General features: G+C 42.6%; 1 protein-coding gene across 1 annotated transcript in view; it reads right to left on the bottom strand.

Moving 5' to 3' along the window:
• Positions 1–21,962, bottom strand: part of Pcsk2 (proprotein convertase subtilisin/kexin type 2) — a 233,455-nt gene that overhangs the window by 17,503 nt on the left and 193,990 nt on the right. The window contains exons 7-8 of the mRNA XM_040746398.1: positions 13,386–13,474; positions 7,221–7,396 (exon numbers count right to left, since the gene is read on the bottom strand). Of these exons, the coding sequence (XP_040602332.1) occupies positions 7,221–7,396; positions 13,386–13,474 (265 nt within the window). The remainder of the gene's footprint in view (positions 1–7,220; positions 7,397–13,385; positions 13,475–21,962) is intronic.

Genomic DNA, 21,962 nt, shown 5'->3' with positions numbered 1-21,962 from the left:
CCGCACCAGGGCTTTGCCTGACCCACACCTGATTAATCACTCCTCCTCAGCCACTCCTGGATGGTGGTGTTTGAGCCACTCTCTTGCAAATGGCTCATCATCTTCATATATTCTAGTGCAGAAACCCGACACTTGGACCATGCCCTCTACGCCCCCATCCTCTACCTGCCCCAAGGATGATCTGTCAGCACACAGTCTCATCAGCACCACAGAGAATTCCTGCCACTTGTCTTTAACCACTTATAACTTATTTGCCCTCTTTAGAGCAGTCCTGAGGAGAGATTAATAAGGGGCTAAGATATAGTCATTAGAACCAGCTAAAATGTTCCAGGCTGTCCTGGGTGACTGGATGCCATTTATGTGAGAGAGGAGCCTCATGAGACCTCTGTCATGGTCAAGGTTCTCTCACAGTGTCTGAATTCGTTTTCTGGTTGTCAGAGCAAAAGAAGATGCTGGAAGATGAGATGTTGTGTTCTCTGGTGCCTTGTGTATTGCCACATCTGTCTCCTCGCAGAGGCCACATCTATCCATCCATACAGTGAACACATGCTCTCCAGTGCTCACTCTGGAGAGTGATGACTCTAAGTCTCTGATTAGATTTTGCTCTTGTGACTGTAACAGATGGCACGTATCATCCCATATCCCTCGGACCTCAGAACCTCTTGTGCTTGAGAATTTCCAAATGCCAACGTCGACATCTCTTTGTCTTTGGGCTATTTTACAAGAGGCTAAAGGCTTCTCCATGTACCTGCCCTCTGACTTCAACTGCTAAGGCATTGCCACCCCTGGGAGTGGTTTCTGTCTTAGCTCCCTTGCACCCAAACAGGATAGCTTTACTGTGTGTCTGAATGGATTTCTGGTATCCTGTGATTTTTATTGCTTAGGGGGTAGCTGACTTGAGTACACAGCCTGAGGTGACCCTTTGTGGTTCTCATTGCATCTGGCTCTCCCTTTGCCTCCCAAATAACATCAACTCAAACCTTGTCTCAGGGTTTGCTTTCGGGAGATCTCAAACTAAGGCTGTGTCCCAGTTCGGTTTCTGTTGCTGTGATACAACACCATGACCAAAAACAACCAGGGGAGGAAAGAGTTTGTTTCAGCTTACAGTTTGTGGACCAGCCTCGTGAGAAGTCAGAGCAGGAACTCAAAGGCAGGAATCAGGAGACCATGGAGGAGTGTTGTTTACCAACTTGCTCTCCATGTCTTGCTCAGTCTGCTTTTGTATATAGCTCCTACAATGGGCTGGGTCCTCGCATATTAGTCACCAATTAAGAAAATGCAGCATAGGTCTGCCTACAGGCCAGTTTGGTGGGGACATTTTCTTGACTGAGGTTCTTTCTTCTCTACTGACTCCAGCTCCTGTCAAGGTGACACAAAACTAGCCGGCACAGGTAGAGCTCTCTGTTACCAACTTCCCAGGTATACTATGAAAAATGCTTTAACTCGAAACCCAATATGTACACTACCAGGTTAAAGAGTGAAGACTGCAGTGAGGCGAGGGGAAATGATTTGCTCTTTCCCGTTGATGTGGGGGATCAAACCCAAAGCACTGTGCACGCCAGGAAAGCCCTTGGCCACCAACACAGGCTGCTAGACCCTTTCCTTTCATCTTGCCTGCTCTTTGATGCCTAGTCAAGCATTCACTGAAAAACTTGGAAGAGACAAACTAAAGTTTCTGAAGATCCAGACAAACGAGGTTTACATGTGAAGCAGGTAATTGGAAAAGATAAAATCTGTGACAAGTAGTGTGTGCACTGTTAGGGATCTCTTACCATTTTATCATTTTCCTCTTAATTTTTATGGTTATTATATTGGTCAAACAAAACCTATATGCAGGGTGTTACTATTAAAAGACAAACGTAAGAACTGCCTCTGTGTATGTAACCATCAGACTTGTGTGTGATTGCAAGCCGTCTTTCCTATGTAGGATTTTCTTTAGTAAATCAGATAACTGAGCTAATGAGGAGGAGAGAGAGCCCTTTGCTTCTGCATAATATGCCGTCACGTACAACACCCTCCAGACTGTCTAAGAAGTGTTATCCCGAAACAAAGCCTTGTTCCCACAGCCTGGGGGAAAAGCCCAATGAGAAGACACATATTCCCCACCACACCAGGCACTTTCCTCTTCAAAGTATTTTCGTGTCATTGTCTGAAGGTAAGTCACGAAGGCTTTTCTCTTGCTATTCAGCAATCTTGGCATGTTTTGCAGAAGCACTGCGCTTAAAAAGGCCTTTCAGGTGGAGTCAGGGAGGTTACAGATGGAGCGGGGAGAGAGTGTGATCCAACTCTGAGATGTGTCATTGGGAAGCACATTAAATGACAGGAGCCACCCAGGGGTGCCTTGTTTCAAGTGCATCTGCATTGCAAATGTGGACAGAGGGCACCTGTCACACACTTGCCTGATTCTTCCAGCTTCAGGTGCCAAAATGTAATATGTCTGCTGGAGAAATAAACACCTGCCAAATACTCCTCTAGGCTCCTGCTGTCTGGTCCAGGGTTGGATGTCTGCTTATTTTTTTCTCTTTTTTCCATGCAGTGAATCACTTGTTAAGAAAGCAAGCAACTGATGTCAAGAGTTCTAGCCTTGACACATCCTGCAACCAGGTCCCCCTGGTAGGCCTTTGCCTTGAGCCATTCTGCTGTTAGGGTCCTCCACACTGATTCTGTTTGGCTCAGTTTCAACAGCAGGTTGCCACAACATTTTGCTAGTTTCCCACCAGGCCCCACTCAAGTGCAGGAATGGATGTTTAGTGGATGGCATGAAGCTGTTCACTTCCAGGACTCCGTGTTTCTTGAAACTTAGTATTGAATGTAGGGGAGACAACTCTTCCTTAGAGTGAAGTCATGGCAGGAAAAGTGACTCAGATAAAAAACTTGTCAACTTGCAGAAACACTTGATTCAGGGTTTCAGGTGCTTTTATTCCGTTTTGCGGCTCCCAAAGGGAACTTTCAGCCTCACCAGGGCAAGGCTGTTTCTACGTACAGAGAGAGTATGGTGTATGCATCTTCTAAGACTGAAGGCAATGAAGGTTGTGTTAGTGAACAATACATTCTCTGAATGGGGTTGTCAAAGCTCTACTTGCCAACTTCCATGCCTGATTTCACTCTATCAGTGTGATGTCACCAGGAGCAGCTCCATCATGGCACTGGCTACACAGGAATGTTTCTGTCATTAAGATTAAATTACAACAGCCAGGTGTGGTGGCAATCACCTTTAATCCCAGCACATGGGAGGCAGAGACAGGTGAGTTCAAGGCCAGCCTGGTCTACAAAAGCTAGTTCTAGGACAGTATCCAAAGCCACAGAGAAATCCTGCCTCGGAACCCACCCCCCAAAATATTAAATCATAACAATCCCCTCTCCCCTCTGACAAACCTATTGGTGTCATCTTTGTTCAGCTCATGTTTGGGCAGTCATGTTGGTGAGACTTTATGGCTATAGGTTCTGATGTTACCAGGAGACACAATCTCACAGCAAACTCCTCGATCCCCTCTCTCTTGCAATCTGTCTGCCCCCTCTTCCACAGTGATCTCTGAACCATAGATGTAGGAGTGTTTTGCAGATGTGTCCATCAAGACTAGGCCCCACAACTCTGTATTTTGATTGGTTGTGGTTTTGAATGCTTGCTCTTTAACTCTGATACCAGAATGAAGGAAGATCGTCTTTGGAGTTTGCAAAAGAGAAGAAAAAAATACTGTTATTGGACCAGTGATCAACTATCTTGTCTATAAATGAGAGAGCCAAGAGATATCAAGGTGACCTGTAATAGTGACCAGGTCTTTTCACAGTTACAGAGTATGGTTAAACACTCCTTTCTGATGTCCTGTTCTAGGATTGAAAGAGTGCATTACTTTTCTAGGACTACCATAATAAAGTACCACAAACTGGAAGTTCTAAACACCCAAAATTAATTGTCTAGCTGCTCTGGCATCCCCTGGAATCTAGTTGTCTGGGGCTGAAGTGTCAGCTGACTTGATTCCTCTCCAGACCTTGGAGGGAGGCTTTTACACATGCTCCCCAGTCTCTGGGGATTTCCTCGCCTCTTGGTATTCCTTGGTTTGCACGTGGGCCCTGGGATCTCCATTTTTGTGCAACATTCTCCCCTTGAGCATGTCTGTAGGCAAACACTACCATTTCCATTAATAATTAAGGATTTTTATCCTTATCATACTGGCATACGGGCCTGGCTCACTTGATATGCTTTCATCTTAACTAATTATTTCTGCAATGACTTGAATTTCAACTTAGGTTATATTTTGAGACACACAGGGTTAAGACTTCCAGAGGAGAAAGTGGGCTCACTATTCAACCCTGTAACAGAGAGGGACATATGGTCTTATATTTTTGTTCATATCTTTGGTAGAATTCAACACAAGAGTACACAAGAGATTTCTCCTTTAGAGGGTGGGGAATATCCACCATCATGAGTTGTCCCCAACAGAAGAGAAAAAGGTGTTAGAAAAGTCACTGTCTTTGGTTCCTTCAGATTTGGAGCCTTTCAGCAGAACCACGTCAGTTTTGAGACCTAGGTTTGGGAAAGGTGTGTCCGCTAATTTAGGACCATGCTTTCCCTGGAAGCAGTGGGGACAAGTAGCACAGAGGCTGCCAGGTTGTGATGAGCAAGGATGGGAAGGGGATCTTTCCACTATTTGAACACATGCCCCAAGAAGAAGGAAGGATGGAAGGGGATGAGTTCTGGGGCCAGGGAAAATAGGGTGGAGTGGCCTAGCATTTGGGCTGATGAGTCCTAGTGTGGGTTTCTGTACATCTTACAGCTATCTGAGGTCCAGGAGGCCCAACTCTCCCTCAGCCATGTGAGGACCTGCCTGAATTACCCCATTACCACTCCTGCCTTCTCAAAAGATGTCCTTCAGCTGAGCTACCTGGATGTCTGCTCCTGTAGCACAGAGATTAAACAGGACATATAGTTTGGTCACCAGACATCCATACGACCCTGATGCTTCCAGATTGTAAACTGTTGACATGTCCTTTCTGTTTAGCGTGTGTGTTTAAAGGGCTATTTTAGGATCTTAGTATCTCAGGGTTATGAGACATGGATTCCCATTGACAGCAATGTCCCTCCGCCCTTGATAGAATCTTGTTAAAATAAGTATTGGCTACAGCAGGCAGGCTGGGCTGAGCCATGTCATTTCCCACCACTTCCCTCTCCAAGGCTTGCCAGTTGCTATGCTTTAAATTCAGCAATACAAAAGCAGCTTGTGAAGACAGTTTGGGAACTGATGCTTAAATCACAAGTACGGTGGCACTTCAGGCTCCAGGAATCTGGAGAAAAGTCAGGGCACCCCAAATGTGCCCTCTCTGAATTCCTGATCCATGGGACCCACATCTAAATGGCTGTGTTGTTGGTATGTTCTTACACATATGTGGATTTTAGACATGGAGCAGGGGATTGCTAGCCTACAACCCCACTGCCAGAGAGTCTGGGAAACAGGGAGGATCCTAAGAGAGACATGCATGGTACCCTGGAGAAGGGGAATGGGACAGGATCTCCTGTGTAGACTGGGAGCATGGGGGAGGCGAGAGGGAGCTGGAAAAAAGAGAGGGGGAGAAGAGGAGCGGAGGACATGGGGGAGCAGGAAGGTTGAGTTGGGGGAAGAATAGAGGAGAAAATGATTAGAAATACCATAATAGAGGTAGTCATAGGTTTGAGGAGAGATCTAGCACTAGTGAAATTTCCAGAGATCTACAAGGATGACACCAACTGGCAATCTAAGCAATAGTGGAGAGGCTACTTTAAATGCCCTTCTCTGATAATGAGATTGATGACTACCTTATATGCCATCCTAGAGCCTTCATCCAGTGGCTGATGGTAGCAGAGGCAGACACCCACAGCTAAACACTGAATTGAACTCCTGGAACCCAGTTGCAGAGAAGGAGGAGTAATAAGCAAAGGGGTTAAGACCAGGCTGGTGAAACTCACAGAAGCTGCTGACCCTAGACTGATGGCTGAGAGGCCAGCATGGGACTTATCCAGATCCCCTAAATCTGGGTGTCAGTGAGGAGGCCTCAGTAATCTATGGGGCCTCGGGTAGTAGATCAGTATTTATCCCTGGCATCTGAATAGGGTTTGGGAGCCCATTCCACAAGGAGGGATGCTCTCTCAGCCTGTACACATGGGGAAGGGCCTAGGCCCTGTCCCGGATGATATGACAGACTTTGGAGATCCCCCATGGAGGGCCTCACCCCTCTCTGGGGGGAGCAGAGTGGGGATTGGGTGGGGGGTTGGGGCGGTTGTTGGGGGAGGGTAGGGGAGGAGGGTAGGGAGAGGGAGCTGGGATTGACATGTGAAGCAAGCTTGTTTCTAATTTATAAATAAAAAAGGTTAAAAAAAGACTATGTGCCATGAGATTTTAGGGTAGTTGCCAAGAGTCAGTAGTGCATGGGACTGTGTGGGCATTTTCCAGTGCCATGACCATATTTTATCAAATTTATATCTCATAACAATCCAAGCTCCTTAAAGGATTCCACATATGACAATTTTCTAGGCAACAAAGCAGGCTAGGCTGAGTGAAATCACTTGCTGATAGGTTCTCGGATACTAGAGACTGGAATAGGGTCTTGGCCCAGGAGTACTCTGCTCCTTGAACCTGGCTTATGTCATGTCTAGGTGACCCCTGTCCTATAATATGATGGAGCATCACTTTGTTGAAAATGAAGCTGAGCTTGTGTTGGAGGCTTCAGCTTGGTGTCTTCTCGTTGGCACTGTTTATTGCTAAGCTAATATCAAGAATCAATGGCCACAAAATTCATTGCTCAGACCTCCTACCATAGAACCACTGTGGCTTTGCTTGGAAGCTGCTGCCCTCTGGATCTGCCATCCATTGTGGGCAGGGACCCCACTTGCTTGTAGGCTGCCTCTGACGTTCTACTGAGCCTGTTCACGAGGATGCCAGTGCTGGCCCATTTCTGCCCCTCATGGGTGACTTCACATGAAGACAACCTGTCAGCTCTGCAGAAACTTCTTCAGAGTAGGACAATGGTCTCAGAGCCATCTTTTGCAAACTTCCCTCCCATGTGCCTCTTGCTCTGCTAAACCCCACTCTGCCTACCTTCCACAGGCTCTAAATTAACATGTAGAGTTATAGACCCACTCCAACCCTATCATGCCACTTTGTCCTCTGTATTGGTGCCACCACTTTAGCCTCTATGTCCCACCTCATGGGTGGTCTGGAGCCTTGTGGTGACAGGAATGTCTTTACCTTGTTCACGCCATCAGCCATGGCTTGGAGTGTGAGCTCTCGGGGCCCATCAACTGTCTTCCCATTGTCTGTGGGGCCCCAGCTTGCACTGTAGATGTCTATCATCTGAGGCATATGACTGATGGAGGAGGCCTCAATGATGTCTGTCATAAAGGGCTGGTCCAGCATCCGGATACCTGTGCACAGGGGTGAACAGAGAAACAAGACTTTGGTACCTTAGCTCTCAGAAGACATGGGGGTAGAGAAATCTTGGGTCCTGAGAGGAGCTGGGGACCTTCAGTGCCCTCAGGTCATCATGAGTCTGAGGGTCAAAATGGTACTCAGATCACCTTACCCACTCATTGTCAGACCTCACTCGTGTCTTTCCTTGAGTAACTATTTAAAGAAAAAAGTTATTCTCCAAACAAAATTTATTTGAATTCTTAATGGGGAGACACGATATGGAAGGGCATCCTTACTAAGCCTCTAGGTGGGAACCTGGCCTCTGGTGGTACAGAATTGACCATTGTTGGTTGGGGCTAAGGTTTCTAGGGTGAATGCAGTTGTGAGTGGAAAGAAGCAATGAACACTTAGCAAGATGCTCCAGGGTGCAGAGACCAGGGGCAATATGGGCACTGAGGTGATTAGGTCATTGTGGGAACATTGCTCTTGGAAAGGATTAATGTAGTTCACATAGGGCCCTGTCTAGGTACCATGAGAATGAGTTGTTAAAACATGAGCAAAACCAAACTTCCCTATTCTCTGGCTTCTCGTCACCAGATAATCACTCTTGTATGTATTTCTTCCATGTCCTCACTAGATACTGGGCCAATGGGGTCCCCTGTTCTTTGCCTTTCATCCTTCAAAACTGTGAGCCAAATAGACTTCTTTAAACACAACTCAGCCTCAAGTATTTTGTTGTAGCAACAGAAATTGCACTAATAGAAAGATTATGAAGTGAAGGGCCTAAGCTATGTTCAGCCAAAATCTGGATACAAACACTCCATTCTTAGTCTCTATGAAGCCATAGGGACTTCATATGTCACAAATCAAAGGACATCATTATATAAGGACATTATTTCTTAAGCACTATATGCAAATGAATTAATTGATTATTTTCCTTTCTTGCAACTTTATTTTTTTATTTAGAAACAATCATTCTACATATCAATTCAAATTAATTTAAACAGAGGCCGCTTAGGTTCTTTGAGGGCATGAGGAGTTGACAAGATATTCTTTTCTTTCTTAAGGTCTATCCTTATCTCAAGAGGCTGGGCATTCTCTTTTCCCTCTTTAGTGATGTAAAAGCCACTTCCCATGCTTGGATCAAAGTTTCTCCCAGAATCCCTTTGGTCAATTGCAAGCATGATAGTGCTTCTTGCTCTACCAGACAGCAAGGCATCTGGGTGCCTGGGGTGTGGTTACTGTGTTTACATCTATTCCTGAGTTTAACATAATGCTGAACATGGGCATTTACCTTTAGATTGATGAATTCTTAAGCGTGAATATCTGTGTCTGATGTTATTACTTCCTTTAGTTGATTTTACTCTCCAACAGAAATAACAGGTTCAGAAGAGCAAGCAATAAAGGTCATAGATGGCCATTAATCCCTCTGCCTCTGCCTTAACCCCTAAGTCAGGTCACCCATTTATGCCAACTAACATTCAATTATGAACTGATATCTCTTTTTTGGGATGAAGCTCATTTAGATTAAGAATTGATCTGAACTTTTTAGAAGATGCATTTTTCAGAAAGCTTAAAAGTAGCCCCCTCCCCGCTCTCTGTTTTTTTTTTTTCGAGACAGGGTTCCCCTCTGTAACTTTGGAGCCTGTCCTGGAACTAGCTCTGGTTGATCAGGCTGGTCTTGAACTCATAGAAATATGCCTGCCTCTGCCTCCAAGTGCTGGGATTAAAGGCATACGCCACCACCGCCTAGCAAATGTACCTTTGTCTATGGGCCCAAGTCTACTCTATTTACTTAGGAATGTGGCCAGACACAGTGGTGCATGCTTGTAATATTCTTGCTTTAAGGGGAAGGCTCATATGCTTTCAGATTCACTTAGTGCTAGACACTCAAGCCTGAGCCGCTGGCTCACTCCAAGAGAAGCAACTCAGGAGGTCGAGGTAGGGAAACTGTAGGCTCAAGGCCAAATGGGCTACTAATTGGGATCTTGTTCCAAAAACAAACGTTAAAAAACAGTGGATGATCAATGTAATCCATCATATAAACAAGTTGAGAAACAAAAATCACATGATCATCTCACTAGATGCTGAAAAAGCCTTTGACAAAATCTAACACCCCTTCATGATAAAGGTCTTGGAGAGATCCAGAATAACAGGAACTTACCTAAACATAATAAAAGTTATATATACAGCAAAACCTACAGCAAACATCAAACTAAATGGACAGAAACTCAACGCAATTCTTCTAAAATCAGGAACAAGACAAGGCTGTCCACTTTCTCCATACCTTTTCAATATTGAAGTTCTAGCTAGAGCAATAAGACAACAGAAGGAGATCAAGGGGATACAAATTGGAAAGGAAGAGGTCAAACTTTCACTATTTGCAGATGATATGATAGTTTACATAAGTGACCCAAAAAAACCTACTAGGGAACTCATACAGCTGATAAATACCTTCATCAAAGTGGCAGGATACAAGATCAACTCAAGAAAATCAGTAGCCCTACTATATACAGACGACAATAGGGCTGAGAAAGAAATCAGAGAAACATCACCCTTTACAATAGCCACAAACAACATAAAATACTTGGGGTAACACTAACCAAACAAGTGAAAGACATGTATAGAAAGAACTTTGAGTCCTTAAAGAAAGAAATTAAAGAAGACACCAGAAGGTGGAAAGATCTCCCATGCTCTTGGATAGGTAGGATCAACATAGTAAAAATGGCAATCTTACTGAAAGCAATATACAGATTTAACACAATCCCCATTAAAATCCCAGCACAATTCTTCACAGACCTTGAAAGAACAATTCTCAACTTTATATGGAAAAACAAAAGACCCAGGATAGTCAAAACAACCCTGTGCAACAAGGCAACGTCAGGAGGCATCACCATCCCTGACTTCAAGTTGTATTATAGAGCTATAGTACTGAAAACAGCTTGGTATTGGCACAAAAATAGACAGATAGACCAATGGAATTGAATTGAACACCTAGATATTAACCCATACACGTACGAACACCTGATCTTTGACAAAGAAGCTAAAATTATACAATGGAAAAAAGAAAGTATCTTCAACAAATGGTGCTGGCATAACTGGATGCTGGCATGTAGAAGATTGCAGATAGATCCATGTCTATCGCCATGCACAAAACTTAAGTCCAAATGAATCGAAGACCTTAACATAAACCCAGCCACACTGAACCTCCTAGAAGAGAAAGTGGGAAGTACCCTTGAAAAAATTGGTACAGGAGATTGCTTCCTGAAAACAACTCCAGTAGCACAGACACTAAGATTGACAGTTAATAAATGGGACCTCCTAAAACTGAGAAGTTTCTGTAAGGCAACCCACAGATTGGGAAAAGATATTCACTAACCCCACATCTGACAGAGGGCTACTCTCCAAAATTTACAAAGAACTCAAGAAGCGCGTCTCCAAAACACCAAAGGATCCAATTAAAAAGTGGGGTACAGAACTAAATAGGGAATTCTCAATAGAGGAGTCTCAAATGGCTGAGAGACACTTAAGAAAGTGGTCAACATTCTTAGCCACCCAGGAAATGCAAATCAAAACAACTCTGAAATACTGTCTTACTCCTGTCAGAATAGCTAAAATAAAAAACACCAATGACGGTTTATGCTAGAGAAGTTGTGGAGAAAGGGAACACTCCTCCACTGCTGTGGTGATATTTCACTGGCTTTGTGTCTTTATGTTCCCAATCTCTCAACATTACTGACCTACCCATTCTTTCATTAAGTGATCATTGATATCTTAGTGGGTTTATTCATTGACTCCCTCCCTCTGCCTCCCTTCCTTTCTTCTTCATTCTTTCCTAGTATTCAGAAAATAGGATTTGCACATAGACAGTGAGCTGGAGTCTGGTCTGGATTCTGCGGTGTTAATGTAAGACCAAGTAGACAGACACTGCCTTTGTAGAGTCTGTGGTTGCCAAGGGAGAAACAGCAATCCAGTGGCCATGCATGACACAGATGACTTAGATGTCAACTTGACTGATGAAGGAATCCCTTGGGAATTGTCAAAGCACTGTTTTGGATGTTTCTGTGAGGCTGATTCCAGAAGTGACTGGTTGAGCCTGAGTGGCATAAGTGGGGAAGATACGTCGTCAAGGTTAGCAGCCAATCCTAGTCATACTTTCTAGTTCATGTTTCACAAGGTTTTACTTAAGTTGCATTTACTCAGAGATGACTCATATGTGTATGGGAAGTCAACATACAGCAGACAATCTGCATGCAACTGTAAGTTGCGTGAGTTATTACATAGATGGTGTTAGAAACACTGGTTCACTGTTTGGAGCAAACCGAACTGCTACTCAACTTAGCACTGCCTCTACAAAAGTAGATTCTAGATGCACTCGTGGCCTGTGCCAAAGTTTACAAACAAACTCATGGACAAGTATTTATGACCTACCAAGAGTGCTTGAACAGCAACAGGAAACAGGAGCAAATTCTATGACCTGAAGAGCACAGGCAGGACACAAATGAAAAGGTGCTTAGTTGTGTCTTTTCTCCCTGTTAGAAGATTACTTTTCTATTTCACAATTTCATTAAGTAGCGTAAGCTACTTACTTCTTACTCACATGCTTCTCATTCAGTCTGTCATGTTCTGGGGATATTGGGCTGTGCCACTAAACTATGACAAGCCGTTTTCTTCTTTTTGAGACAGCGCCTCCCTGAACATCTCCAGAATGCCACCGACTAGCAATTATCCCAGTTGATCACCAGGTGGCGCTTTAGCCCTCCATAGCATAGAAAGTTCCTTAAGGAAAAAAGTCTCTGGAAGACTGTGGTTCATTTGTAGTGAAACACACACACACACACACACACACACACACACACACACACACACACACACACACATCACACACGACAGCTTTCATAATTGTCAGTCTGAATGAGTAAAATGTTTTCCTCTCTCAAATTTGTACCTTGAAGATTATCATGCCATGCTGGTTGTGTGATTTTATGTAGGTTCTGAGAATCAAGCTCAGGTTCTTGTACTTAAAAGGTGAGCACTTGATCAATGGATCCAGCCTCCAGCCCTCCAGATATATTCTTTTGTGAAATTCTGCACCCAGTTCAGGCAGGAGTTTCTGCAAGCACTCTGAAAAAGCTAGGGATGGGTTTGTACAGTCCATTTGCTTTATTTACATCCTTAGATATGCAAGTGTTGGTTCAAAGTAGGCATATGGTTCAATAAATTGTTAGGAAAGAAATTATCAAGAAAATTGTTAAGCAGAAAGAAAAACAAGATGAGATGACTCAGTTTGACTGAATTAAGAGCCAGTTTGACCCAAACTTAGAACAAGCAGATGCATTCTCAGGCATCTTATTGGAAATGTCTGAGTCTGTCCGTTGGCCTTTCTCTCTAAACCTCCCATTGACTTTCTGCTCCCACTCCTAATGCCCTTGTAAGAGGAAATATAAAGTACTGGATCCAGGGGTTTTCATAAAAGGTTCAGGTGGATCGTGTCTCCGGAAAGAAGTGATCATGTGAAACAGTTTCGAGGCCACCCAGAATATTTAGAAACAGTCCTTACATACCTCCTTATGTTCTATAGTCTATATTTGATTCTCATTAAAGTGCTGTTGACATTGACACCATATTTTAAAGTAGTGACTTTGCACTAATGTAAAGATAAATGCCAGAAATGATCTTTTTTTTTTTTGCTGTCAGAAAACAAGATTGTGGTTACTCTTGGGTAGGTATGGGTAATAGCTGCGGGTCTGGTTGGATTTTGTTGGTTACATGGGTATTATATTTATGAGAATGTATTCGCATTTGAGCTATGTGACTGTGATATGCCTATTTTCAGTGGCTTATGTTTAAGGATATTGAAAGCATGTTGTGTGCAGGTTAAAATGAAATGTCTTCCCCTTGCTTGCTCTGCCTGTGGGTCTCTGCAGGATTGGAGATCAGAGTGTGACCGCTCTGAGGGCAGGCTGTCCAGCCTGGTGCCTGTCTCTGGCAGGGCTGGCTCACCTGCCACCTTGGAGTTGTATGCCACACCGACTCCACAGATATTGTTGCTGGCTGCAGCAGAAACTTCTCCTGCACACCTAGTTCCATGGCTGTGGGGAAAAGAGACACAAGTCAGACAAATGGTCAAAATCATTTGTAGGGAATTTCTTCAGTTCTCTCTGCTGGGAATAACTTAGTCTTTAATGACTCAGCTGAGGTTGAGCCCATCCAGTTTTCTACTGGTCCACTCTGAAGTTCCTTTCTATTTTCCCCCACTTTCTCCAGTGTCCTTCCTGACCCTAGGTTGTTCCTATTACAAAGGGAACATTATTAACTATGACATTTTTTCTTTAATTTAAAATTTGAAGTATCTCCAGTGAAAAACATGTGGATTTCCCTAGAAAATGAAACACAATATAAAAGAGGTGTGTGCTGGCTGGTGACTGGTCAGCTTGGGTTCTTCAGAAGGACTAGGATCCATGAATGGGTAGTTACTTCCAAGGATATCTCAGCAAACAGGGGTGAGATGTTGTTTATCAATCTTATCAATGATGGAGTGATGGTCACTCACTTTCCACTTTGACACAGAAATAAGAAAGCACATTCTGGCAGTATTTTGGAAAAGAAGAAGTTAAATGACACCTTTTTTCAGGTTAGATATGAATCTAGACATAAAAGACTCTAAAGATGCCACTAGAAAACCCTGAACCAATAAATAAAAATCCAGCAAAGTAGCAGAATACAAAATTAGAATACAAAATCCAACAGCTTTGCTTAGACATCAATGACAAACACACCAGGAGAGAAAACAGGGAAACAACCCTAATAGCCAAAACAGCAGCAGAAGCAGCAACAACAACAAAAAACAAACTCTAAGTTAACCTAACCAAGAAGGTAGAATTCTATATTGAAAACTTTAAAAGTCTTAAGAAACTGTCAAGTTCTGGAGGGTAACCAATAGAACTGGTAATATATCCTGTAATGTTTTTTATTGGGATCCATGTAAACCCATTGGCCAACAACTCAAAAAGAGGTAGCCAATTCTTGGTACTGGGATTTTATTTGGTAGCATATGGTATTTATTTGAGGTATTGTGTCCCCATTATAAGTAAACACCATTTAAACTTTTTATACATAAACATATTAGGAAGCTTCTAAAGTAGTATGTTTCTATATGAGTTTTTCAAAAGGCCATGTGAGAAGGCCCTGCTAAGTCAGGCAGCACTGACAATTACAAACAACAAACAGAGGTTCCCACAGTCCTTCACACTGGCAAAATTTTGAGATCAGGCTGGGTCTCTAAGTGACTTACTACTGGACAAAACAGTGTTCTAAGGCTGTGCTTTGCCCTTGTGACTTCATATTACAAGTACTTCTGACTCCATTTTGAGTAAAAATGTAGAGGCAGGATGACTTGGCACCCTGGGGGACATGTAAGATACCTCTGTCTGACACCATGGGGCACAGACTGTTAAATAAGTTATACCTAAAAGCAGAAAGGGGGCCTGATGGGGGAAGTCCTGTGTATATGTCAATAAAGCACTGTTGGCCAATAGGGAACCAAGATAGGTGGGACTAGGATTCCAGGAGGACTCTGGGTAGGAGAAACACAGGAGAAACACAAAAAGTCAAGATGTAATGCCATGGGGTAGGAAGCCTGGAAACCTCTCCGGTAAGAGAAATACTTAGATTAGCAATTATGGGATAAACACTTAAGTCAGAGCTAGCCAGTAAGAAACAAGCAAGGCCAACAGCTTCATAATTAATATAGCCTCCTGTGTGTTTATTTGGGACTGATGCGGCTCTGGAACCAGGCTGGCAGGAAGGCTTCTCTTTACAGGGGCCTCTCTATAAACTTATCAAAGTGGATTGGGACCTTTGGTGGTTTGAAAGAAAACGGCCCCCAAAGGGAGTCGCACTATTAGGAGGTGTGGCCTTTTGGAGGAAGGGTGTCACTGTGGGAGAAGGCTTTGAAGTTTCTTTTGCTCAATCTTCCCTTAGTGTGACAGTCAGTAGAGTTCCTGTTGCCTGCAAGATGTAAACTCTCAGCTTCAGCACTATGTCTGCCTGCACAACACCATGCTCCCTGTCGTGATCATAATGGACAGAACCTCTGAAACTGTAAGCGAGGAGCCTCACTCAATTCCATGTTTTCTTTGTAAGAGTTTCTGTGGTCATGGGGTGTTTTCACAGTAATAGAGACACTAGCTAAGACAGGATCACAGGAGTGTGTGGGTAGGTTAAAACCATATCAGAAAGAACTGCTCGTGAGGAAGTGCATAACACCATACCTGGACCCTATCAACACAACCTAGAGACCTGCCATCATCTGGTGTGTGCATCAAGGACCAGCAGGCAGAGAACTCTCCACAGTCTTGGGGGCTTCATTTTGGTTCAGATCTCATAGTTTATAACATTCTACTTGAACTTCTTATCCACTATTTGTCTGTCTAGACTCTGTACTGTACCTTTCCTGTATGGTCTCCTTGGTCCCATACCTTACCTTCACAGCTTAATTTAACTACAGGACTCAACACTGTTTTGAGTTTCCTGCAACTTCCCCACAGCTTTGGTACCTAATTCCCACAGAAACTCTGCATCTATCAGCCTCCTCCCTCTGTCACCAGTTAGATATCTTTGAACTCCTTTAAGTCTGCTCTTACCTTTGATTCTAGATCTATCATCTGTCTGTCTGTCTGCTTGTCTATCTATGATCTATCTATCTATCCTCTATATATCTTCTATCATCTATCTATAACTATCTATTTATCCATCTATCTGTCTATCAATAGTATGATGTGTACTATGTGCTCTGAAAATTAATAAATAATTAAGATTAGAATAAAAAAATCTATGGGCTGATCAGGGGTGGTGCACACCTTTAATACTAGCACTCAGGAGGCAAAGACAGGAGGATCTCCATGAGTTCAAGGCTATCCAGGAAAGCCAGAGGTACACAGAGAAACCCTGTCTTACAAAACAAAACAACATCTGTTTTCAAATGACCAGTTATCAAGGGAAATCAGAGATACGTGGCAAAGGCAAACTGTTGCCAAAAAATCGATGCAGCTTATGAATTTGTTGCTCACTAAATTCTGACACTGTAGAAAATCACAAACTTGTCTGTTTTTCTGACATAGTATGTTCATGACATAGATGTTCATGCTCCTCTGCCCTTCAGGAAAATCTTTCTGGAGTTCATTTTCAGTTGGACAATTTACTGTCTCAAGAATTTCAGAAGGCAAGGGGAAAATACCTGCTGTTTGGCTGGCCTCCTAGTGAAGATCCATGCGGGTGGCTAGGGTCACGGGCATGTTGGCTTTGCCAAACTGAATCTTCTACCACATTCCTGGTCATGACCTTGGCAATGTGATGTTCTTGCTCCTCCCATGAGAAAATGAAGTGTATTTTCCCCAACTTTGAATCTGGTCTGCAACTTGCTTTGATCAAAACGAAGTGGTAAGCTGTAAGTCCCTGGGGCCAGGGTGGAATGTTGTAGTTGGAGCTTGAAATGTTCCCAGTAGGCACTCAGATTAAACACTTAGTCTCCAGCAGGTGGCACTGCTTGGGAAGGCTGTGGAGCCTTTAGGAGATGGAGACTCTCTGGAGGAAGTGCATCATTGGCAGTAGGCCTTGAAGCATTGTAGCTGACCCCACCTTCTGTTCACTCTCTGTTTTTTCAGTGTAGATGCAATATGGCCATCCGGTCTCCTGTTCCTGCCACCCTGCCCTGCCTGCCTGTTGCTATGATGGACCTGTGAGCCAAAATAACCCTTATGTTGCTTTTGTCAGGGTATTGTATCACAGCAATAAGAAAGAAACTATGATATAACTTGCCCATTTTTGCAAAACTGATTAGTGTGGGTGTTATCTTGTTTAATTTGCACTTTTCTTTTTACTAGTGAGGTAATACTAGTAATGTTTTCTGTACTTCTTAAAAATTAAGTGAATGTATCAGTTTCAAAATGACAGAATTGTATGTATTTATTGAATGCAAGGTGATATTTTGAAATCTGTGTATACTGTAGAATGAATGAGTACAGACAAATGCATGCCTTGCCCATAGCAACAATACTTATTATTTTAAGGTGAATTCTGGATGACCTTGGTAATACATAAACAAAAATGCACAAAACAGGCTAGAGGGGCAAGTAAGGGTTCCCTGTGGGGACCTAAGGTTCCAATCTATACTGCTGTGGTTGAGTGAAGCTTCCTTGAATAACCTGCATCAGCTCTTGGAGTGTCCAAGTGAAAACATCAGGCTCTGCCTCCCAACCACATGGCTCTTCTCTGAGTTAGGGCAGGCACTCTCTCTCTCCCTGCTTCCACTCCATTGACTTTTGCCATCTCTCCCATATCTCCAGCCTAAAGCATGCATCTCTTTTTTATTTTTTCTCCCTTCTTCTATTCTTCCTCCTTCTCTTCCTCCTCCCCCACATTATCCTCTTGTTTCTTCTTCTTCCTTTTTTTTTTGGGTGGTGGTGGGTAAGGCCTTGAACTATAGTCATCATGCACAGTGTCAAAACATCTGTCTCTAAACACATTATACAGAAGGCATGATGTAACATGTATTAGGCTGGATGCCAGCAGTGACCCACTCCTCACCCCCACCCCATTGGTGTAGACTATGGGCTTGGGACTATGCTAAAAATGCTATGTAAGTTATCATATTTAGCCCTCAGAAAGGTCTGTTATTCTCTCAACTTTAAGTAGAAAGGCATAGAATCATTGGGTCTCTTCTCAAGTAAGAGGCACAACTTCTAGTCACTACTTCTAAACTTTTGACTTATTCTTGCTCTCGCTATCATCTATTCCCAACTATTAGAACTGTGCAGACAAAAGTGAGATGTTTAATTTTATTTATCATCTTGACTGGGCCACAGAACACATGGACATTTTAATTTATGAAATATTTGAATATTGTAACAGTTTTGATGAATAATTTTATGTGTCTTATATGGCCACTATATAAACTAAATATTTTTCAGACTTTGGAGCGTTTAAGTCTTTGTAAGTATGATGAAAACCTTCTCAACATCGTTCCTTTTTTGCCTCCTTGGACATTCATGATTTGACTATTTTGGGTATTGAGCAGTAGTCCACTTAAAATATGTTGTGAATTATTTACCCATAGTCTAATGGTAGGTATTTTATTAATGATTTTCTTGATTATCACAATAATTTGAAAAGGAAAATTCTTGTATATTGCTTTCTTATGCCCACCTGGGAGAGTTTTTCTGGGGTACTCATATAGGAAGGAACATGGATAGATGGTATGGTTATAAATTGTCTTCTGCATGGTGGGAGTGTCTTTGATGTTCAATATCACGCCCATCTTATTAGCATGAAATGGTGTATCTTATAGCTTCCTTTTACATTTTCATCATTATGAGCAAGGCTGTCTTTTCATATGCTTAGTTTTCCCAGCGTTTCTCTTCTGTTACTTGTCTGTTCACAGCCTTGATGCCTTTTCCCCATATCCAGATGTTCATCTTCCGTTAAACTTATTTATAGCTGTTCTTTATGAATATTGAGTACTACTCATTTTTTATACAATTTATTGCATATGCCTTTTAGTTTGTGGCGTGGCTTCCAACTTTATTTACCGTCACTTTTCTGCCAAATTTTTAAATGTTTAATGTGTTAGGTTAATCAGTTTTTTCCTGTATGGCTTAGAGTCTTGTTTAAGAAGACCATCCGAAATCAGATTCATATAGATATTTCCTACATCTAATTCTAAAAGGCTCATATGTATTTAAGACTATATGTGCTTAGGATGTAGGATGGATGCCTAGTTTTCCTCACACTAGTAGTGAACACCAATTATTGAATGCCACCATGCTAGCTTCCATATTTTTTTATTGTTTCTCTGTCTTTTTATTTCTTATTTCTGAGAGGTAACACATACTTGTAATCTTTAGCTTCCATATTTTTATTGCAGTCTCATGTTATCAGTTTCTTTTTATGTGGGGGTCTACCTCTGTTCTTTTTATTCTGTTTTTATCTTTTAAAATGCTTGTTCATTTTATGTGTATATGTGTGTGTTCTAGTGTGTATATTGTATGTGCAGAAATCTATGGATGTAAGATTCCTTGAAACTTAAAGGTAGTTGTAAGCCTGTAATTTTAATATTATTCTTAATGGCATGGCAATGCCTGGGGTTTGGTTTACCTCCTGAGGCCATGTTGGTGTCCAAGAGCCTCCTGGCCCACGCTGCTGCCAATGGTCATGTCTGGGTCCTTGGTCCTACCTCATCTGGGGTATGTGTTAATGTCCATGGCCCATGTTGCCACTAAAGGCCACAGGGATGTACGGGTCTGGGCTGCCACTTATGGCTATGTTGGGGTCTGAGGACTCTGTTGCCACTGAGGCCAAGCCTATCTGGGTGGCTCCTGCTACCACCTGGGGCCATGATGACATCCAGGCCTGAGCTTCAGCATGATGGCCATGTACAGCTTCAAATTTTGTTGTCTGGGTTCATGGCCCTGCAGTAGCCAGGGTCTGTGTTGATGTACATGGCTTCAGTTGCCACTGAAATCTATGTGGATGCTTAAAGTCAGGTCAGCTACCTGAGTATACGTTGATGTCTAAGGACCATGCTGCTACTAGGGCCAGGCTGATCTGGGTGGTCTGTGCTGCCACATGGGGCTATGGTGACATCTGGAATCAGCTGAAGGCTATGTCTGCTTTTGAATTTTATTGGGTGTGCTTTTTTTTCCAGGCCTTTGCAATTTTGGGTTGCAGGAGTTTGATCTGATCCCTCTCATTTTATTTCCTTTCTCCCCACTGGCTCTATTTCCTGGTTATTGGTTCTATAGTTCTCTTTAGTTGCATCTTTGGTTGTATCACAACCAGGCCCTGGGATGGAGTTCAAGGTTCTAGATTCACAGAATATGGAGGAGGAGAAAGATTTAATCAGCAAGGCAGCATGCAGCTTGATAGCTTCTGTGCAACCTTTTTGTCCTCCACTATCCTTTGTTCATGGAAGCCAGATGTTTCATCCATGTTTCTGGAGATGGAAATTTCAGGATCAGGCATATAATAGCTTCAATGTAGAGCATGTCCAAGTAGCTTGGCATGGGGCGTATTTGATGGTTTAGTCCACTGAGCTGTGTAAGGTCAGGCTTATTAGAACAGATGTGTGTGAATACACTAGATGGACTAGTGATTTTTGGGAACCTGCAAAGTTTGCTGTTGATGAAGTCTGGGGTCTGTTTTATTTTGGAGAAGTGAGGGAACAGCTTTATCTTTCTAAACTGTGTTTTCTAAGACTTTTCAGTTTTGCAGTCAGTTACATCTCTCACACACCAAGTCAAGTTTGTATTGAATTCCCCTTTCCACCAATAACAGAAATACAGAAAGCTTGTGCTGTGTGTGATCTCATTTTTTTTCTAGAAGTTCAGGTGAGAGAATGGGTGTCTAGGTAAAAAAGTAGTGGGTCTTTCTATTTGCAGCTTTGGTAGGCATTATTCTACTTTGGAACCAATGGAGGGATTTTTGCCTTCATTTCTGTAGACATCCTTTTATTGAGATTCATGACCACATGTACCTGCACTAAGTGAGGGCCTATAGGCTCTCTATCAAGTATGCTGCATTACATGTTTCCAGTGCCTAAGGCAAACCTTTGAGGCAAGAATATTAATTTATTCTATACCAGGGAAATTGATGTAGGCAGCACCAACCTCACACTAAACATTTTGTAGCATATTGTATTTGTCTGTCATAGTTGGGTGCATCTCTTCTCTCCTGAGAAAAGGATTCTTGTCACCAGAAGACCATAAAATCCCTGTGTGAACATGCACAAAATTAGCTTTCAAAACAGAGATGACTACACCAATGTAAAGGTATTTTACATCTTTGTAATCTTCTCCCTGACCCTCAAATTTGTCTTATGTCTATTTCTTTAGCAGAAAGGGAAACATAAATGATGGACATTTATGAAGTTTAGGTAGAGGACTAGAGACTGTGACATTATAGCCCAAGGACTATGAATGACTAAGAAACTGATACTCTTCTGGAGGTTACTAAGTTCTGGCTTGGATGTAGAGCAAATGCTGAGGTAATATCTACCTACAAGGTAGCTTCAGTGCTCACATGAACATGAGAGTTTGATTATGTCTTTGAAAATGGTTTGAATGCTATTATCCAGGAGGTGACTTACAGAAGAGCCCATAAAGACATAAGAAAAAGATGTTCATCTCTTCCTAAGCCATTAAACATCACCAGGGTAAAGTATAAGTTTACATCAGTGTGGCAGAAACAAGCCAGAGAGAGACATTTCCCTTACGTGTTCTTTCATGACCTGTTGCATAAGGGTCTTTAAAATGAAATAAGGAAAAAAACCCCAACCCACTGAAAATCTTTCATATTTGAAGTTTTAACTACATTATCAATCAAATTAGCTCCCATTGATATGAATGGTTCTCAACCTACATCTGTCTTCTTCTCCCTTGACTTGGGATGTTTGAGCAATAAATGTCTTCTCCCTTATTGAATTTATAGTAAACTTGTCATGGTCAGGAATTGTGTCTAGCACAGAATCTCTGCCATTGGCCCCATAAATATTGCCAATGGCAGGGATGACATTTCCATGGCCAA

The sequence above is a fragment of the Mesocricetus auratus genome, unplaced genomic scaffold (assembly GCF_017639785.1).
Source record: "Mesocricetus auratus isolate SY011 unplaced genomic scaffold, BCM_Maur_2.0 Super-Scaffold_100004, whole genome shotgun sequence".
Lineage (NCBI taxonomy): Eukaryota > Metazoa > Chordata > Mammalia > Rodentia > Cricetidae > Mesocricetus > Mesocricetus auratus.
This window is presented reverse-complemented; position numbering and strand designations above follow the sequence as displayed.